Source organism: Trichomycterus rosablanca, chromosome 7 (assembly GCF_030014385.1).
Source record: "Trichomycterus rosablanca isolate fTriRos1 chromosome 7, fTriRos1.hap1, whole genome shotgun sequence".
NCBI lineage: Eukaryota > Metazoa > Chordata > Actinopteri > Siluriformes > Trichomycteridae > Trichomycterus > Trichomycterus rosablanca.
The window spans coordinates 12,112,075-12,126,506 of NC_085994.1; the positions used below are offsets into that span (position 1 = coordinate 12,112,075).

The 14,432-nt window shown below is 37.6% G+C and overlaps 1 protein-coding gene across 1 annotated transcript in view; it reads right to left on the reverse strand.

Annotated features, from left to right (window-relative positions):
- The window catches only part of col2a1a (collagen, type II, alpha 1a), a 29,170-nt gene extending 16,624 nt beyond the window's left edge, over positions 1-12,546 (reverse strand). The window contains exons 1-19 of the mRNA XM_062998990.1: positions 12,282-12,546; positions 8,791-9,015; positions 7,216-7,250; positions 6,540-6,572; positions 6,254-6,307; positions 5,736-5,843; positions 5,540-5,617; positions 4,246-4,290; positions 3,805-3,858; positions 3,607-3,660; positions 3,461-3,514; positions 3,287-3,340; positions 3,129-3,182; positions 1,504-1,548; positions 1,339-1,392; positions 1,085-1,129; positions 935-988; positions 725-823; positions 43-87 (exon numbers count right to left, since the gene is read on the reverse strand). Coding sequence (XP_062855060.1) covers positions 43-87; positions 725-823; positions 935-988; positions 1,085-1,129; positions 1,339-1,392; positions 1,504-1,548; positions 3,129-3,182; positions 3,287-3,340; positions 3,461-3,514; positions 3,607-3,660; positions 3,805-3,858; positions 4,246-4,290; positions 5,540-5,617; positions 5,736-5,843; positions 6,254-6,307; positions 6,540-6,572; positions 7,216-7,250; positions 8,791-9,015; positions 12,282-12,375 — 1,284 coding nt within the window. The 5' untranslated portion in view covers positions 12,376-12,546. The remainder of the gene's footprint in view (positions 1-42; positions 88-724; positions 824-934; positions 989-1,084; positions 1,130-1,338; positions 1,393-1,503; positions 1,549-3,128; positions 3,183-3,286; positions 3,341-3,460; positions 3,515-3,606; positions 3,661-3,804; positions 3,859-4,245; positions 4,291-5,539; positions 5,618-5,735; positions 5,844-6,253; positions 6,308-6,539; positions 6,573-7,215; positions 7,251-8,790; positions 9,016-12,281) is intronic.
- Positions 12,547-14,432: the final 1,886 nt, after the last annotated feature.

Here is a 14,432-nt window from a genome sequence, read left to right on the forward strand (position 1 = left end):
GTGTCATTTTAAAATAATAAAGATACACGATGATACACTTACAGCAGATCCTTTGGCTCCAGGAATACCATCAGTACCAGGGTTACCCTATAAAGATGGAAAAGCACAGTAAGAAGCATGAGGTTTTTGTAAATTTTAATCACGTAAAGTATCAGGTTTTTCTTCTACCTTTATGGTATTTAGCAGATACTTTTATCCAAAGTGACTGACAATCATGACTGAATACAGTTTAAGCAATTGAGGGTTAAAGGCTTTACTCAGGGGCCCAACAAAGGCGACTAGGTGATAGTGGGACCTGAACCAGCCTTCTGATTACTAATCCAGTAACTTAACCACTAAGCAATCACTGAGCTATCCATTTTCAGTGTAGCAATACAGGCTTATCAGTGTAGAGATAAACCTTTGCAGTTTGCAGTAAAACAGGGTAGTTTAGTTTCCTGCACAAATTCATTCCTTTATGCCTCTAAGGTAAGTAAAACCAATATACTGATTTGTACTTGGTGTTCTACATCACTACTTTGTACATTGTTCTCTTGAAAGGACCAACTTCACTCTATGATGGACCACAGTGCCACAAGTGGTGAAATAAGTACGTTGCATACCTTAAACTAGCATAATATCTTACTTAAATTGCTTTAAATCTTAGTGTTAGCATAGTATTTTGTTGTACAAATATTCTGCAGCTTTGGATGCAATTAAATCATCTTTATTTAAATTCACTTACAGCAGCTCCAGCAGGTCCAGGAGATCCTGGAGTACCACCTTCTCCACGGGATCCTTGGGCTCCCTCAGGACCACGAGCACCAGTAGGTCCAGCCTCACCCTATACAGATTAAAATAACAGATAGATAATAATGTTAGGCTGTTTTTAAACCCACCATAAGTACAAAGTGTAGCCTGGTAGGCTAAAAATGCTAAGTTGTGCATGACATACCTTGGAACCAGGAGATCCTGGGAAACCTGGAGCACCAGCAGGACCAACAGGACCCTGAAGAGCAAAAATTAATATAATAATTAATTAACATGAACAAAGCTTTTCTAATTCTTAAATATTGCTTGAAGGTTTTCGAGAGGCAGTACTTACAGGAGGACCAGCAGGCCCAGTAAGACCATCATTACCTCTGGCACCCTACAGGAACACAACATAGAAGTTAGCCAAGTACAAATATCTAGATATTTAGACTTTTAGACTTTAATCCTATTTAATGATTTAATATCAATCCCAAGATTAGATCATTTAAACACCAAAGTTCTTTATGTCTATATGTTTTAATGACTAGCAGATATTAACATGCTTGCTTTGCAAAGTAAGTCACAGAACCAGAATACAGGACTTACAGCAGCTCCAGAAGGTCCAGGGCGTCCTCTCTCACCAGGAAGACCACGAGGGCCCTAAGACAGAAAAGTAAGAAATAAATACAATAAGCATACAGACAATACTGTATTGAGCATTTAATACTGATCACAAAATGTATATAACACAATACCATCTCTGTGACTCACCATTGGTCCAGGAGCGCCATTCTCACCAGAGGCACCAGACTCTCCCTGTGAGAAAATAAAGAGGTTGTTGAACACTGGACAGGATAGGTTCATATATGCAACAAAACAGCTATATATGGCAAAATAATTTTATTAAAACCAAGTATTAATTTTGTTTTTCCTTCCATGCTAAAGCTGAATACATGCATCAGTATGAATGATGCTTGTCCTGCACATGCAATAGTCACATGGCAAAAGCTGCAGTAGTGATGCTTTTCATTAATACAGTTAATACAAGCTATAAGACACCTGACCATGAGCTTGCTGGACATCCCATTTCAAAAACAAAAGGTATTACAATAGAGTGACCTCTATGTGATCTTTTCAGCTATAACAACAATCACTTTCAAGAAGGCTTCTCACAAGACTTTAAAGTATATCTATGGGAATTTGTGCCTCTTCAGTCAAAAGAGCATTTGTATGGATGGGCACTGATGTTGGTCAAGAAAGCTTTAATTGATGTTCCAGTTTATTCCAAAGCTGTTCAGTGTGGGTTGATGTCAGGGTTCTGTGTAGGCCACTGGGACCAGGGACAGCAACAGGAAAGGGCCTTCCCTAAACTGCTGCTGCAAAGTTGAAAGCATATATGCAATTCTTGTGGCTTTAAGATAATTATGTGTATGGATGTTTAAAATTCAGTTATTTCAAATGACTATGATTACAACATTGTAATGGCCAAATTAGGATAGAACAGAGGTCTAACACACTACCACACCACTGCAACAGAGCCAACAACCCAGCCGGGAGTCAACACAAACACATTTGGCTATGTTTAAAGAATGGAAGGTTGGATGGGCCTCTTCCCGCTGTGATATGTGGGTGTTGTGGGAGTCACATGGAGCTTAGCGTGGTAGGTGATAAGAAGCAGCCACATATTGGACATGTGTTGGAGGGGGCGTGTAGTGATCTGGCTCTCCTTGAGGGGGTTGTGCAGGCCGAAGTAAATGCCTAATTGGAAATTGGAAATGACCATTTTAGGAGATGAATGTAATGGCCAAATTATGTTCAGTGCTTCCTCTACAGAAGCATAATGATGCAATAGAGAAGCTGTTACCCCACCAGACCTCTTGAATGGACCCTGGAAGTAGGTGCATGACTCTAAGCCCACCCTTCTACATTCATGCCTTACACTAAGCTCCACCTTCACACAAACATCAAGGTTGAACACAAACTAATTTATTTTGTACATTTCTTATTGCTGAGTTAACCTGATTTGTTAAATTTTATATAACCTTTTTTGTTTTGCAAATTATTACTAACCACTAAAATATTATTCTTATTTTTTCCTATGTAGCTGTTAGTGGTTTGGCTGGGCATTGGTTTAAATTTCTTATTGTGTTCACTTCAAGCAGTTACTTACTGTCTTCTGCTATAGTAAGGCAGAGTAAAAATATTCAACCATCAAACAGATTTGCATGTATGTGGTTGCTATTTATTTGGCTGGACATCAGAGAAACCTTAAAGTCATTTCCCCAAAACTCTAGTCCACACCCCCCACACAATGTGAATGGTGCTTCACATGCTGTTGTTTTGCTAGTCAGGTGCGCTTTGTACTTTCAGATCTGAGGGACTTTGTAGTTTAGTACCTTAGCTCCAGCAGCTCCAGTCTCTCCCTTGGCGCCATCAAGACCTGGGTGTCCCTACAAAAACAAAAAGGTGCATTGTAAGTGTCATGCTAGAACACCTTATGAGATAATTTTTGAATAAATTAGATCAGTTCCTAATTAAATAAAGTTTTACATACTCTGTGTCCCTTGATGCCAGGAAGTCCAGGAGTTCCAGGGAATCCACGAGCTCCCTGTCAAACAAACACACAATTTTTAGTACAAAACTACCCCATTATAGATTATCCTAAATAGGCCATAAACACATGGCCTTTACAACATTTACATTGGCACTATTTAAAACCAGTGCTTACCTGAGGCCCAGGGGCTCCACGGTCACCAGACTTACCAGGCTTACCATTCTCACCCTAGAAAGGAACAGGTGTATGTATGATTAAAGACTGTATATAAGCACCAGCTGCTTAAGTAAAGTCCAGAGGATTGTTAATAGATGACTCACATCACTTCCAGATTTTCCAGGTGATCCAGGTGGGCCGCGAGGTCCCATAGCGCCCTGGAGGAACAAGCAGTAATATGAATAAGTGATAAAGAGCATCCAAAGCTTCAGGCCTTATCAGTGTGTATGTGTGTGATTTGTTTTAGATTTTAATTTGTGCAATCTGGTATCAGATGGAAGGAGTCGATGTGTAATACTCACAGCAGGTCCAGGTTCGCCAGCCTCACCAGAGCTGCCTTGGAATCCTTGTGGGCCCTGCAGAACAGATGAGAGTGTGGTATTATGTGTTGGTGTATGTAGGATATTTTATGATTCATATGCATCTCATCCATGTATGTACTCAGATGACATATAAAAGCCATTTCCCCCAAACTATCAACTGTCTAGTTCCTCCCCCCACAGCTGATTTCTATTAAACTATCATGTGTAGTGTATTAACTCCAGCATTTACAACATTGTATCTATATTTTAACTATTAGTTAAATTACTAAAACGCTCTATTATACACATATATCTTTATTTAAATTTTTAATGTATACATGTGTACAATGTAACTATTGTATGACAATAAAGCAGAATTTTAGTCCATTCATACAATCAGCAAATTTATTTCATAATAGGTTGGTTTATTTTACTACTTACAGGTGCTCCACTTGGGCCAGGAGGACCACGGGGACCCATGGGGCCCTAAAGGAAAACACAAAATATAGTTTATTTGGTTAGCATTTTAAACTATTTACAACACAGAATATGCAGAATATGTTCTAAAAGAGTCCCAGCAAGACTTGCCCTGTTGGCAGTAATTGCACTGGTGAGTCTTATTGAATACAAGCTATGCACAACTATACACAGGCAGTTTATCCCATTCTTCATAGTAGATCATTTCAGGAGCTGAACTGAATGGCAAGTGTCTGTGAACTGCCATCTCCAGGTCTGTCCACAGTTATTTGATGACATATAAGCCTGGGCTTTGACTGGTCCATTCAGAAACTTGCCATTAAGCAACTTCAGTGTTGTTTTAGTTGTATGCTTTGAGTCATTATAATGTTAAAAGGTTAACTGTCATTTCAATCTGAGATTTTCTTCAAGAATGTTACTGTATTTGGCTGATTTGGCGGGCCCTACCGCTGAGAACCATCCCAGAGTGACTGTTGGCTCCTTTCTCACCTCCATGACCAAGGCCTTTCTTGTCCAGATGCCCAATTAGGCTGAACATCAAACTCTTGGGCCAAGCTTGTTCTATTTTAAAATTATTGAGGCCATGGAGGTCCTGGTAACACCTAAAGCCTTAGACTGATGGCTTGGTTTTTGTCCTGTGCAAATAAGAATCCCTTGAAGACCCTGGTGTGTGCATTTTAATCTATTCAGCTTGCAGCAGATGATCTCCAATTAAGTGTCCAATTAAGACACATCTTAAGTATAATTTAAGCAAACAGGGTGCACCTGACCACAATTTACAGTGCCACAGCTAGATGTTTCAGCTGATATATTTTTATGGATTTTTTGTTCTTAATTTGTGGTTACAAATGTTGAAATCCACAACACAAAGTGTGCAAAATGACCTCTGTACCTTTGCCCATAACTTAAGCAAAGTTTAATCAAAGTTCCTTTACTCTTGGACCCAAAAATATAATCGACCAAACAGTGCACAGACCTAAGACAGAAAAGTGCAAGTTCAAGACCCATTGATCAACATGTCAAATTTCTAGGGAACCTGGACTTAGCCAGTCTCAATTACTCATCATGATCTGCAACAGTTGATCAACATTTGCCAAAATTTTGGGCAAAGGTACACAAGGTCAAATGTTGACCACATACTGATATGTACTGTAGCTGTAGTGTGTTTAATAGTGTAATAGTTGAAGAGATCTAACCAAACATACACTTATATAATACATTTGCATGGATTTCCTTAAAAATGCTAATAACGCCTTACCATTGGTCCCTGCATCACACCCATCTGAGCTCCTCCAGATTTCTCATCAAAACCACCAGCCATCTGGGCAGCAAAGTTCTGCATACACAGAAAATTCCAGATTTATATATTATATGCCACAACAATTAGCAAACAATACAACATATCTTATGTAGGACAGAACAGAGAAAAACAAATAAGTTAAGAGACAACTCACTCCTCCAAGTCCAGGGACACTTGGGCCTGGTGGTCCGGAAGGTCCAGGGGGTCCAGGGTTACCTGGAGTGCCGGGCTCACCATCTCTTCCTCTTGGACCTGCAATTCCCTGGAAAATAGAAAGTCAAAATAAATAGAATTTTAGCATCTTAGATGTCAGATATTACAAAAATCTCTTGTCATGACAGGGTCAGTCTTAGTATTATGCCCTCCTGACTTCTCCTAACACCAAATTATGTCTTGTTCAACAACTCTCATCATCTCAAGTCTTAAAGGAAATTGGGCCAGCTGTAGCCTAGTGGTTAAGGTACTGGACCAGTGATCAGAGGGTCACTGGTTCAAGCCCCACCACTGCCAGGTTGCTGCTGTTGGGCCCTTGAGCAAAGCCCTTAACCCTCAATTGCTCAGACTGTATAATGTAATTGTAATGTAAGTCGCTTTGGATAAAGGCATCTGCTAAATGCTGAAAATGTAAATGTAAATGTAAAGGAAAGATGTTAGTAATGCAAACTGTCTTACCTTCTCACCCTTAGGTCCTCTTTCTCCACGTGATCCCTGCTCTCCAGATGGTCCCTAGAACAAGACAAATACAGTTCATTTTAGACAACCAGAACAATCCCAAAACCAGCATCTATTCAATGCTAGGAGTTAAAATAAACTAGAGTGCGTCTGTTCTAACAGCCATAATATAAAACAGTTTATTTATCATCTAGTGCACCCTGGTGGAGATATTTCAAACTGCACTTTAACTATAAAATCATTCATCACATTAACAATAACAAAATAATTATAAAAAATGCCTCACCATGGGTCCAGGTGGTCCTCTTGGTCCTACAGCCTACAAATGCATAATCAATAAACTCATTAAAACTCATGAAACAACTATAACAACTGTAAATTATGCTTGTTATTATTGCTTTTCCCACTTAGATTGCAACAAAATGTGTTGACTGCAGTGTATTCTGTTAATAAATATTAATAAATTAATGTTAATAAATATGTATGCAATACACAAATAACATATTTTCATAAACAGTATCACATTAATTGATGTATTTTACTTAATATCTAGTTATCCTGTTGCAATTAATAATGTGTCAGGACTCTGGGAACACTGGATGCAGGGCGAAAATACACCATGAACAAGATGCCAGTCCATCACAGTGCATCACACAAACCCTCACTACTAGTCACACGGTATACTAGTATGAAGTAGACTATCTACATACTCACATGTTTAACAAAGGTGGAATTATTTGGTCAAAAGTGTAGGAACAATCCTCCGTATTATGGAGTTTAGATGTTTAGCAAATTTCTTGCAAATAGGTATATACATGAATTATATAAAACAAATCATATTACTTGTGCCACAATTTATGTGGCAACAGTCTCAGAAACATTCATTCCAATCAGCATTCTTTCATAAGTCTGTTTTTTAGCCCTGCAGTAGATTTTGTGTAAGATTTAATAAATGAACTTACATCTAAAATTTCGCCAGGTTCTCCTTTTTGTCCCTGTAATGAATTGCAAAGAAAAAAAAATTATTTTTATTTAGGTGATTTAAGTCATAACAAAATTTATAGTATAACAAAATTTATATATACCTTTTAAAAAAATTTAAATTGTATTTTTTAAGTTCTAAAAAGTATGCACTCACCTTTGCAATACTCTCTGTAGTCCAGTAACAGAAGAAGAAAAGAAGAAGAAATGGAAATATTAAACACATTGCTATCAACAAATATTTAAACATTCAAAAACATTCAACAATGATTTTAAAACAATAACACAATTGATGGTGGGTCACAGCAAACATTTAAAAAAGGCATTAAAAACCTTTTGTAATTATAAGACCTTGACCCTAACAATGTTTTCAGCTGGCAAAACTATTCACCAAGGGTGAACGGGATTAATTAAAGACTGAAAACAGGAAAACTAAACCCCACTGCACTAATTAGTGCACCAAGGTCCCATCATTGTCTGAACCCATTCTGCTGGAGTTAGTATTTAGGAGGGAGGGAGGGAAAAGCAGCAGCAATGGTTCAATAGTCATACATGTATAGTAATTCAAACATGTGTTGAACCACTCATTCTTTGGCAGCAGTATAAGCTTGATACAGAATGAGACTTTGCTGGTGTTATTAAGCAAAAAGCACTGACTGGTATAAAAATGTGTTACTGTGAGATGTTTACCATGTGTACCATGTTTTCTTAGCTAATAAAATATATTAATAGCAATATATATTTATGTATTTTATATTTATATTATTGTAGCATAAGTTAGTACAGCAGGTCTGCATGTGCTTGACTGACTCTGAGTTAGCTGAAGTGATTGACGGATCAGCTCTTAGTTTGATCGATCTGATAAATTTAGACAATGGTCTCTTTGTTTAACTGTTTGGTTAAGGGTTATCCAAAACATGTTCTCAAAGAGACTCAGGAGTAAACAAGTAAAGTAAATATCGAGATTTGGACTAAGTAATCATTGTACATTTGTTGTTTTTTCAATGAAAGTTTTTTTTTAGTTTTTCCTCAGCACCTTCGATGATAAAACTGAAAGGCACTTCTAGGTGCAGATTTAAAAATCCTTCACTTCAGAAATGTGTGCCTAAAGATTTTTTTCTTGTACTAAACAGACTGGTAAGATTATAATTATACATCTAATCCATGTGGTCTGACTGCTTATAGTGTCTAAAATTGTAATCCTGCATTTATTCATGCACTGGATCAAAAGGCCAAACAAAACCATTTGCAGTTAATCCAAAGGCAGAATAAATGTACCTTTTAGGATTCACAGCACGTTAAAATAAATATTTAGAATGACAGTTAGTCATAGGACCAAAGCTAAGAAACATTGGTTTTGACTCTTTACTTTATGTAAAACATAAAAGTCAGAGCTGGTCTTTATCCTCTGACTGTTAGCTTTGAGCTCCAACCCTCATCCCACCCACATTTGGGGTGGAGACTGGTTCCACATGACATTATGAAATGATGGGGCTCAAAACAAACAGTGGTAGGTGTGTTAGAGAGGCTGTAGATTTAGTAAGAGGAAAGAGGTGTGTGAGAAAGCGGACCGCTAAGCTGGTCGGTATCAGCAGGGCAGATGGGGCAGCACTCTCCGTCTGGAATGATGGGATTGGCGCAATCCTTCAGATCCTCGCAGATGACCTCATCACACAGCACAGACCCCGAATCACACACACAGACACGACACGCCTCTGGCTTCCACACTGCACGGTCTTCGTAATGCTGGCCATCCTGGATGCAGCCGCCTAAGTCCTCCTCTGCAGCCACCACAAGGGGGGCAGACAGAGGACATGCATGGGGGTAAGACAGGTCAGCACATAACACATGGGCCCCTTATTTTTAAAAAAGCATAAAACAGTTCCATACTATTATAAATACTGCATAATATATCTCTAGAACTGTTGCATAATCTGAGTAGACCAAATGTGCTCAGAACATACTCTTGGCCACAGGCAGATTGATTCATTTTATAATCAGCCAGTTTATGGTGTTATGAGTTCAATTATGTGAGCAGGTAAGTGTAATTATGCTGCTGCTTTGCACAAAAATATTAGCTGTTTAAAAATATTTTAATATGCATGATGAACCATGGGAAGCATGACTACATGGGAGATTGGTTTTGATTTAGTATTTAATTTAATTAATTAATTTGATTTAAATAAAACAATAAATAAATAAGTTTGGTCCAATAAAAAACAAAATGTTTTATTGCAACTAATATGTAAATAGAATGTGTTTATTTAGCCCACAAAATATTATCTAATTAAAATAAAATCTGTCATCGACCAATTTGTAAAAGAATCAGAAACAGGTCATATGATTTTTAGATTCTAAACTGCATACAAGCACTTATTAAATCCTAAGACCTATAACTATGATTATAAAATAGGTCTGAATAATATCTATGTCTGCAAACTATGTCTGGCACCATACTGTAAAAATGGGCTCTGTGAACTATCCCCAGGTGAAACCAAATCCACGAAACCAGCCATGAATAGGCTTTTCTCACACACACACAGGGCAGCATTGACAAACTGGTGCTTTAAGCAAACACATCATACTCACAGCTTCCATCTGGATCTAATGGTCTCACCCACCACAGTGCAAACACACTTCAGTGGGTCAGACAGGGCAGTCTTCAGACAAACACGCACACATATATACATATACACTGGGTGTTTGTCTTGTACCTACTTGTAGTATTAAAACTGAACTGAAGATGTAAGTGAAAGGCCCAATTGTAGTTGCCTGAACCATAAAATAAACAGGCCTTGTATAATAGTCCTAATGTTCTTTTGAATTTTGTACCAAGACTTAAATGTGTTTCTCTTTTAATTAAAACATATTTTTTGTCTGACTGAACACAAAAGCATCGGTTGAGGAACACCCTAATCAGTTCAACCCATCACCTAAGTTGACAAAACCCAAGGGGACAGAGGGGGGTTGAACAGTACTCCATGTGATGTATAAATTATCACATACCTCCAACCTGTCACTGTCACCCCAGCTGCTACCCACAGTCCTTTAAGCCTGTCATTGGGGTGCCTTCTCTGGTGGCCCTGCTTCCTTTAGTCAACATTCCACATGCCTCCTTTTACCAAACCTGTCAACCTCAGACCCTGTGAACTATGCCCTAACACTGACCAAATAAAGCATACCCTTTAACATTTGCTGATGGAGCACCATTTGTTCCTCCCTGGGATCCACTGCTGGCCATAGCTGTCTTTCAAATTGTTACACACAGGTGTGCATCCCTGCATGCCACGTAAGCACCAACTGAGCAATTATCTGCCACATTGTGACAAGTGGTGCTGAACCTCATTGGTAATTTTTGATTCAAACTATTGTCATTGCTGTAGCTAGTGTTATATCATTGCTATTTAAGTATTATCCGTCCCTGTTAAATGATCTTATAGGTGTGAATTAGTCTTAGCAGAGCATGACTATATCTGCTTAAATAATTAAAAACTGCTTAAAAGTACAGTGACTTTGTGAGTTAGCTGCTATGATTTATTATTTACTTTAAAAGATCTAATATCAGATATGACAAAGCTGATACTAATTACACTGGTCATGAAACCACCTTTCTTAGATTCAAACACAACAAACCAGAATAAGCCCTAAGCCTTTAAAGTTAGTTGGTGTTAAACTAAACAAAACCCACAAACATTATTATAAAATAAATGTTGTTGTTTGAGTATTTTGACCAAATCAAAATGCTCAAATGGACTGACCTTACTGAAAGACTCACATGGGTCATTGTTAGATCTATAAAGCACCTCCTAAAATAAATATGCCAGAAAAGACTTTGTACAGCAATAACATATAAGAAAAATGACTGGTTGGCCAACCTTTCATATGATGATTCTTTAAGTGGTTTGTGCCACAAAGTAACCTCTAATTTTTAATAACCTATGTAAACAATAGGTGGAAAATTAATCAGTACTTTGAGGCACCAGCCAAATTATAAAAGAACCATTCATAAGTTTATTTGGAGAACCAAACAAGATTCGTGTACAGCATTGCTTTAAATTCCTTTTCTGAAATCCTTATTTGTAGTAGTAAACATAAGGATTTTAAATTCTGGTTCAAGTTACCCCTGCCTTGCTGATTTTGTGTATTTTTGACTCCAGTACAGCCACTTTAACCCATTTAAGTAAGACAATAAAAAAAATTGCATGGTAGAGACACTTGAAGACCAAGGTTGGAAAATACTGCATAGGATTATTATGACACAGTTATATTTTGTACACTAAATAAAACAGCTCTTTTTTTTTACATTTACTGACGTTGGGCTAAAATTGTTTTATTGATCTATTATATATTATTCAAGTAGAAATTAAAATTATTTAAATAAATTGGATTTGATGCATTTTACTGAAACTCGTAAGCCATTAAAAAACTTTCATAAACTCCAGTTTATAATCTAATTTAACTTTCTTTCTTTTTTTTTACTTTCCCTGAATTCCTGAATCATTTAAAGCTCTCAGTGCGGCAGGATTCCTTCAGCTTCCCTCAACTTTACATCTCTTATAACTAAGCTTGTATCCCAAATGCCTTTCAAGTTTCTACATAAATCCGCTAAATAGGCTGTACAGTAATATCTTGTGCTACCTTTGTAGTGCACTAAACGTCCAAATGGACGCTGTTTGAGATTTAGCCTATTAAAGAGCGTGTTTTGTTTATATCTCGCGATATCTGCGAGCCCGAATCCCACTCAGAGGTTTCAATTACAAAGCGCACGGCGGGTATAGAACTCACTCCGCTTCTCAAGCTGGGAAAGTTCTGTGTGATTACTATATTGTGTTTCCTACTGAAACAGCAGCCAGAGCATCCTAACTGTAAACGCTGGTCTAATAAGATTTTTAAAAAAGTACAACCCGACAAGAGTTTCTATAAGAGTAAATGTGCCAGATTGCACCAGGGTAACAGCAAGACAGTCTTATTATCTATCAGTGATGTGTATATATATATATACACACTTTTAACAATCTCAATCAAAACACAATAAAGTCAAACTTACGGTCATCTTCTTGCTGACATCTGACAACGGTTAGTAAAATACATTGTGTCGCTACAAGTAGCAGGACAGTCCGTGAATCCACAAATCTGAACATGGCTATAGATTAGACATGCAGCTCCGCAGGCTGGAAGATATTTCGCCGGGATCGGCGAGGCTGAAGCTGCGATGTTCCGCCGCGAGTCTTGAGGCTTTTTTGAAGAGTGTTAGATATGTTTGGGGGATCCTACGCCAGGCCCCTGTGCGCAGACTGCACCCACTGCGTCTGCCTGAGATACGCGGTTTTATGTCGACCGGTGCAGTTATGAATCATTGTATACTCCAAAAAGTCAGGACAGCCCCGACCCCCCACGGACTGTTGAAACACGAGCCAGATCGACCGCCCCAAAACACACCCCGTCCCAAAAAAATTCCAGCCACCTCTCTACTCTGTTCTGTCCCTGAACAATCTCAAACCCAGAGCCATCATCCCTCCCTCTTTCCATCCATCCTTCCATCCATCCCTCCATCCGTCCCCGGTCCGAAGAGAACACTAACTTTCTCTTTGGGACCTTTACATTTCGCCTAATGCCACGTACTTGAGTGCCTTGTGAAAAAGCTTTTAATAAGGATTAAACTGGAGTAAAAGGGTTTAATTTAATATTTATAAGGATCTGTTTAAGTGGTGCTTGCTCTCTTACTATATATTGCATGGAACATTCACTATCAGACCATTTCTTTTGATGTGGACAGCTAATTAATTACTTAATGGTACTTAATTTAGAAAGTAAGATTGTTTTCTCGTGTTATGGGCTTACAATTAAAGCCAAAAGTACAAACACTTAACAACATGTATGTACTATAGGCCTATATCATGACATTATTGAACTTTCTGTGATTTCTGCAGCTGTTCTTTATCTATAAATAAATTACTCTGACAATGTTCTTTTTTTCCTTTCTTTTTTATTGGTCAGGTTAAGTGATTAAGTTTATTTGGGGTTAAACAAAACTGCCAAGTTAACTGTACATTACATAACTAAATACTTTTTTTTAGTGATTTAGACATACTTCAGCATACTTGGTAATTTCTCTTTGACAGTATACATAGGGCTACATTGACTGTACCCCAAACATGGAACAGCGCTCTTTTGGCAAGGTTTGGAAGGAAATCTCGTCTTTGTAGAAAAGACCCTTAATTTCCACTTTAATTGTATGGCATGTTAATCAAAAGTAAATGACAATCTTTTGAAAAGTACTCCATGCTGTGGTCAGGTGCATCCTGTTTTTTTTTCAATTATCTTTGAGATTTGTCCAGAACTGAATTGGAGTTTACCCTAGATCTATAATGACCCATATTTACACTGCATTATGCAAAAAGTCAAGGAGTCTGAATATTTCTGAATACACTGTATACTGCAAAAGTTGTAATGTACATGCTCAAATCTCCTTACATTTTGTCTCTATAAGAACAGTGCAGCATTTCAAGGTGATAAACACCCCAAATCCACTATTGGTCACTATTAGACACAGTGATTCATTGTTAGAATTTCTGTACAAACACACAAGAGAGATTATTTAAGCTCAGGCATCATCAATTGTTTTGACAATGTTCTTCAATTCTCATGATAAACTGTTGCAGAGGTAACCACAAATGGTTGTTAAGTATTCTTTACAGTCTGATTAACCATGGGAAAACACCCAAAGCTATTGCATGTAAACAAGGCATGCTTAATTGGAGCTCAAAAATAATAAGATATAAAGTTCATTGCCCTAACTTACTGTACAAGCATGCAATAAGTGACTGATAATTGGGACCTAAAAACATTTTTCTACTGTAAACATTGGGCGGTATATTTCAAATTAAATATACCTATGTTTATTATCTGATGAAATAAATTAAATTAGCATATAGAGTGTTATAATGTGTACATACAAAAAGGCATGCCTTATGTACATTTTAAAGTAGCACACCGTTTGCCCTTTTGTCATTAATGTTTAAATCAAAATCAAAAATCAATGTTTAAATCAAAATCCAAGTACCACCAACTCAGTTCTTCTTCTCATTACTATTATGTTGTGAAGTTGATTCCGACTCCTAGTGACCTCCTGGATAGTGTTTCTCCAGAACATCCTATCTTCTGTTTGAATCTTCAGGCTTCTTAATGGCTCGGTCAT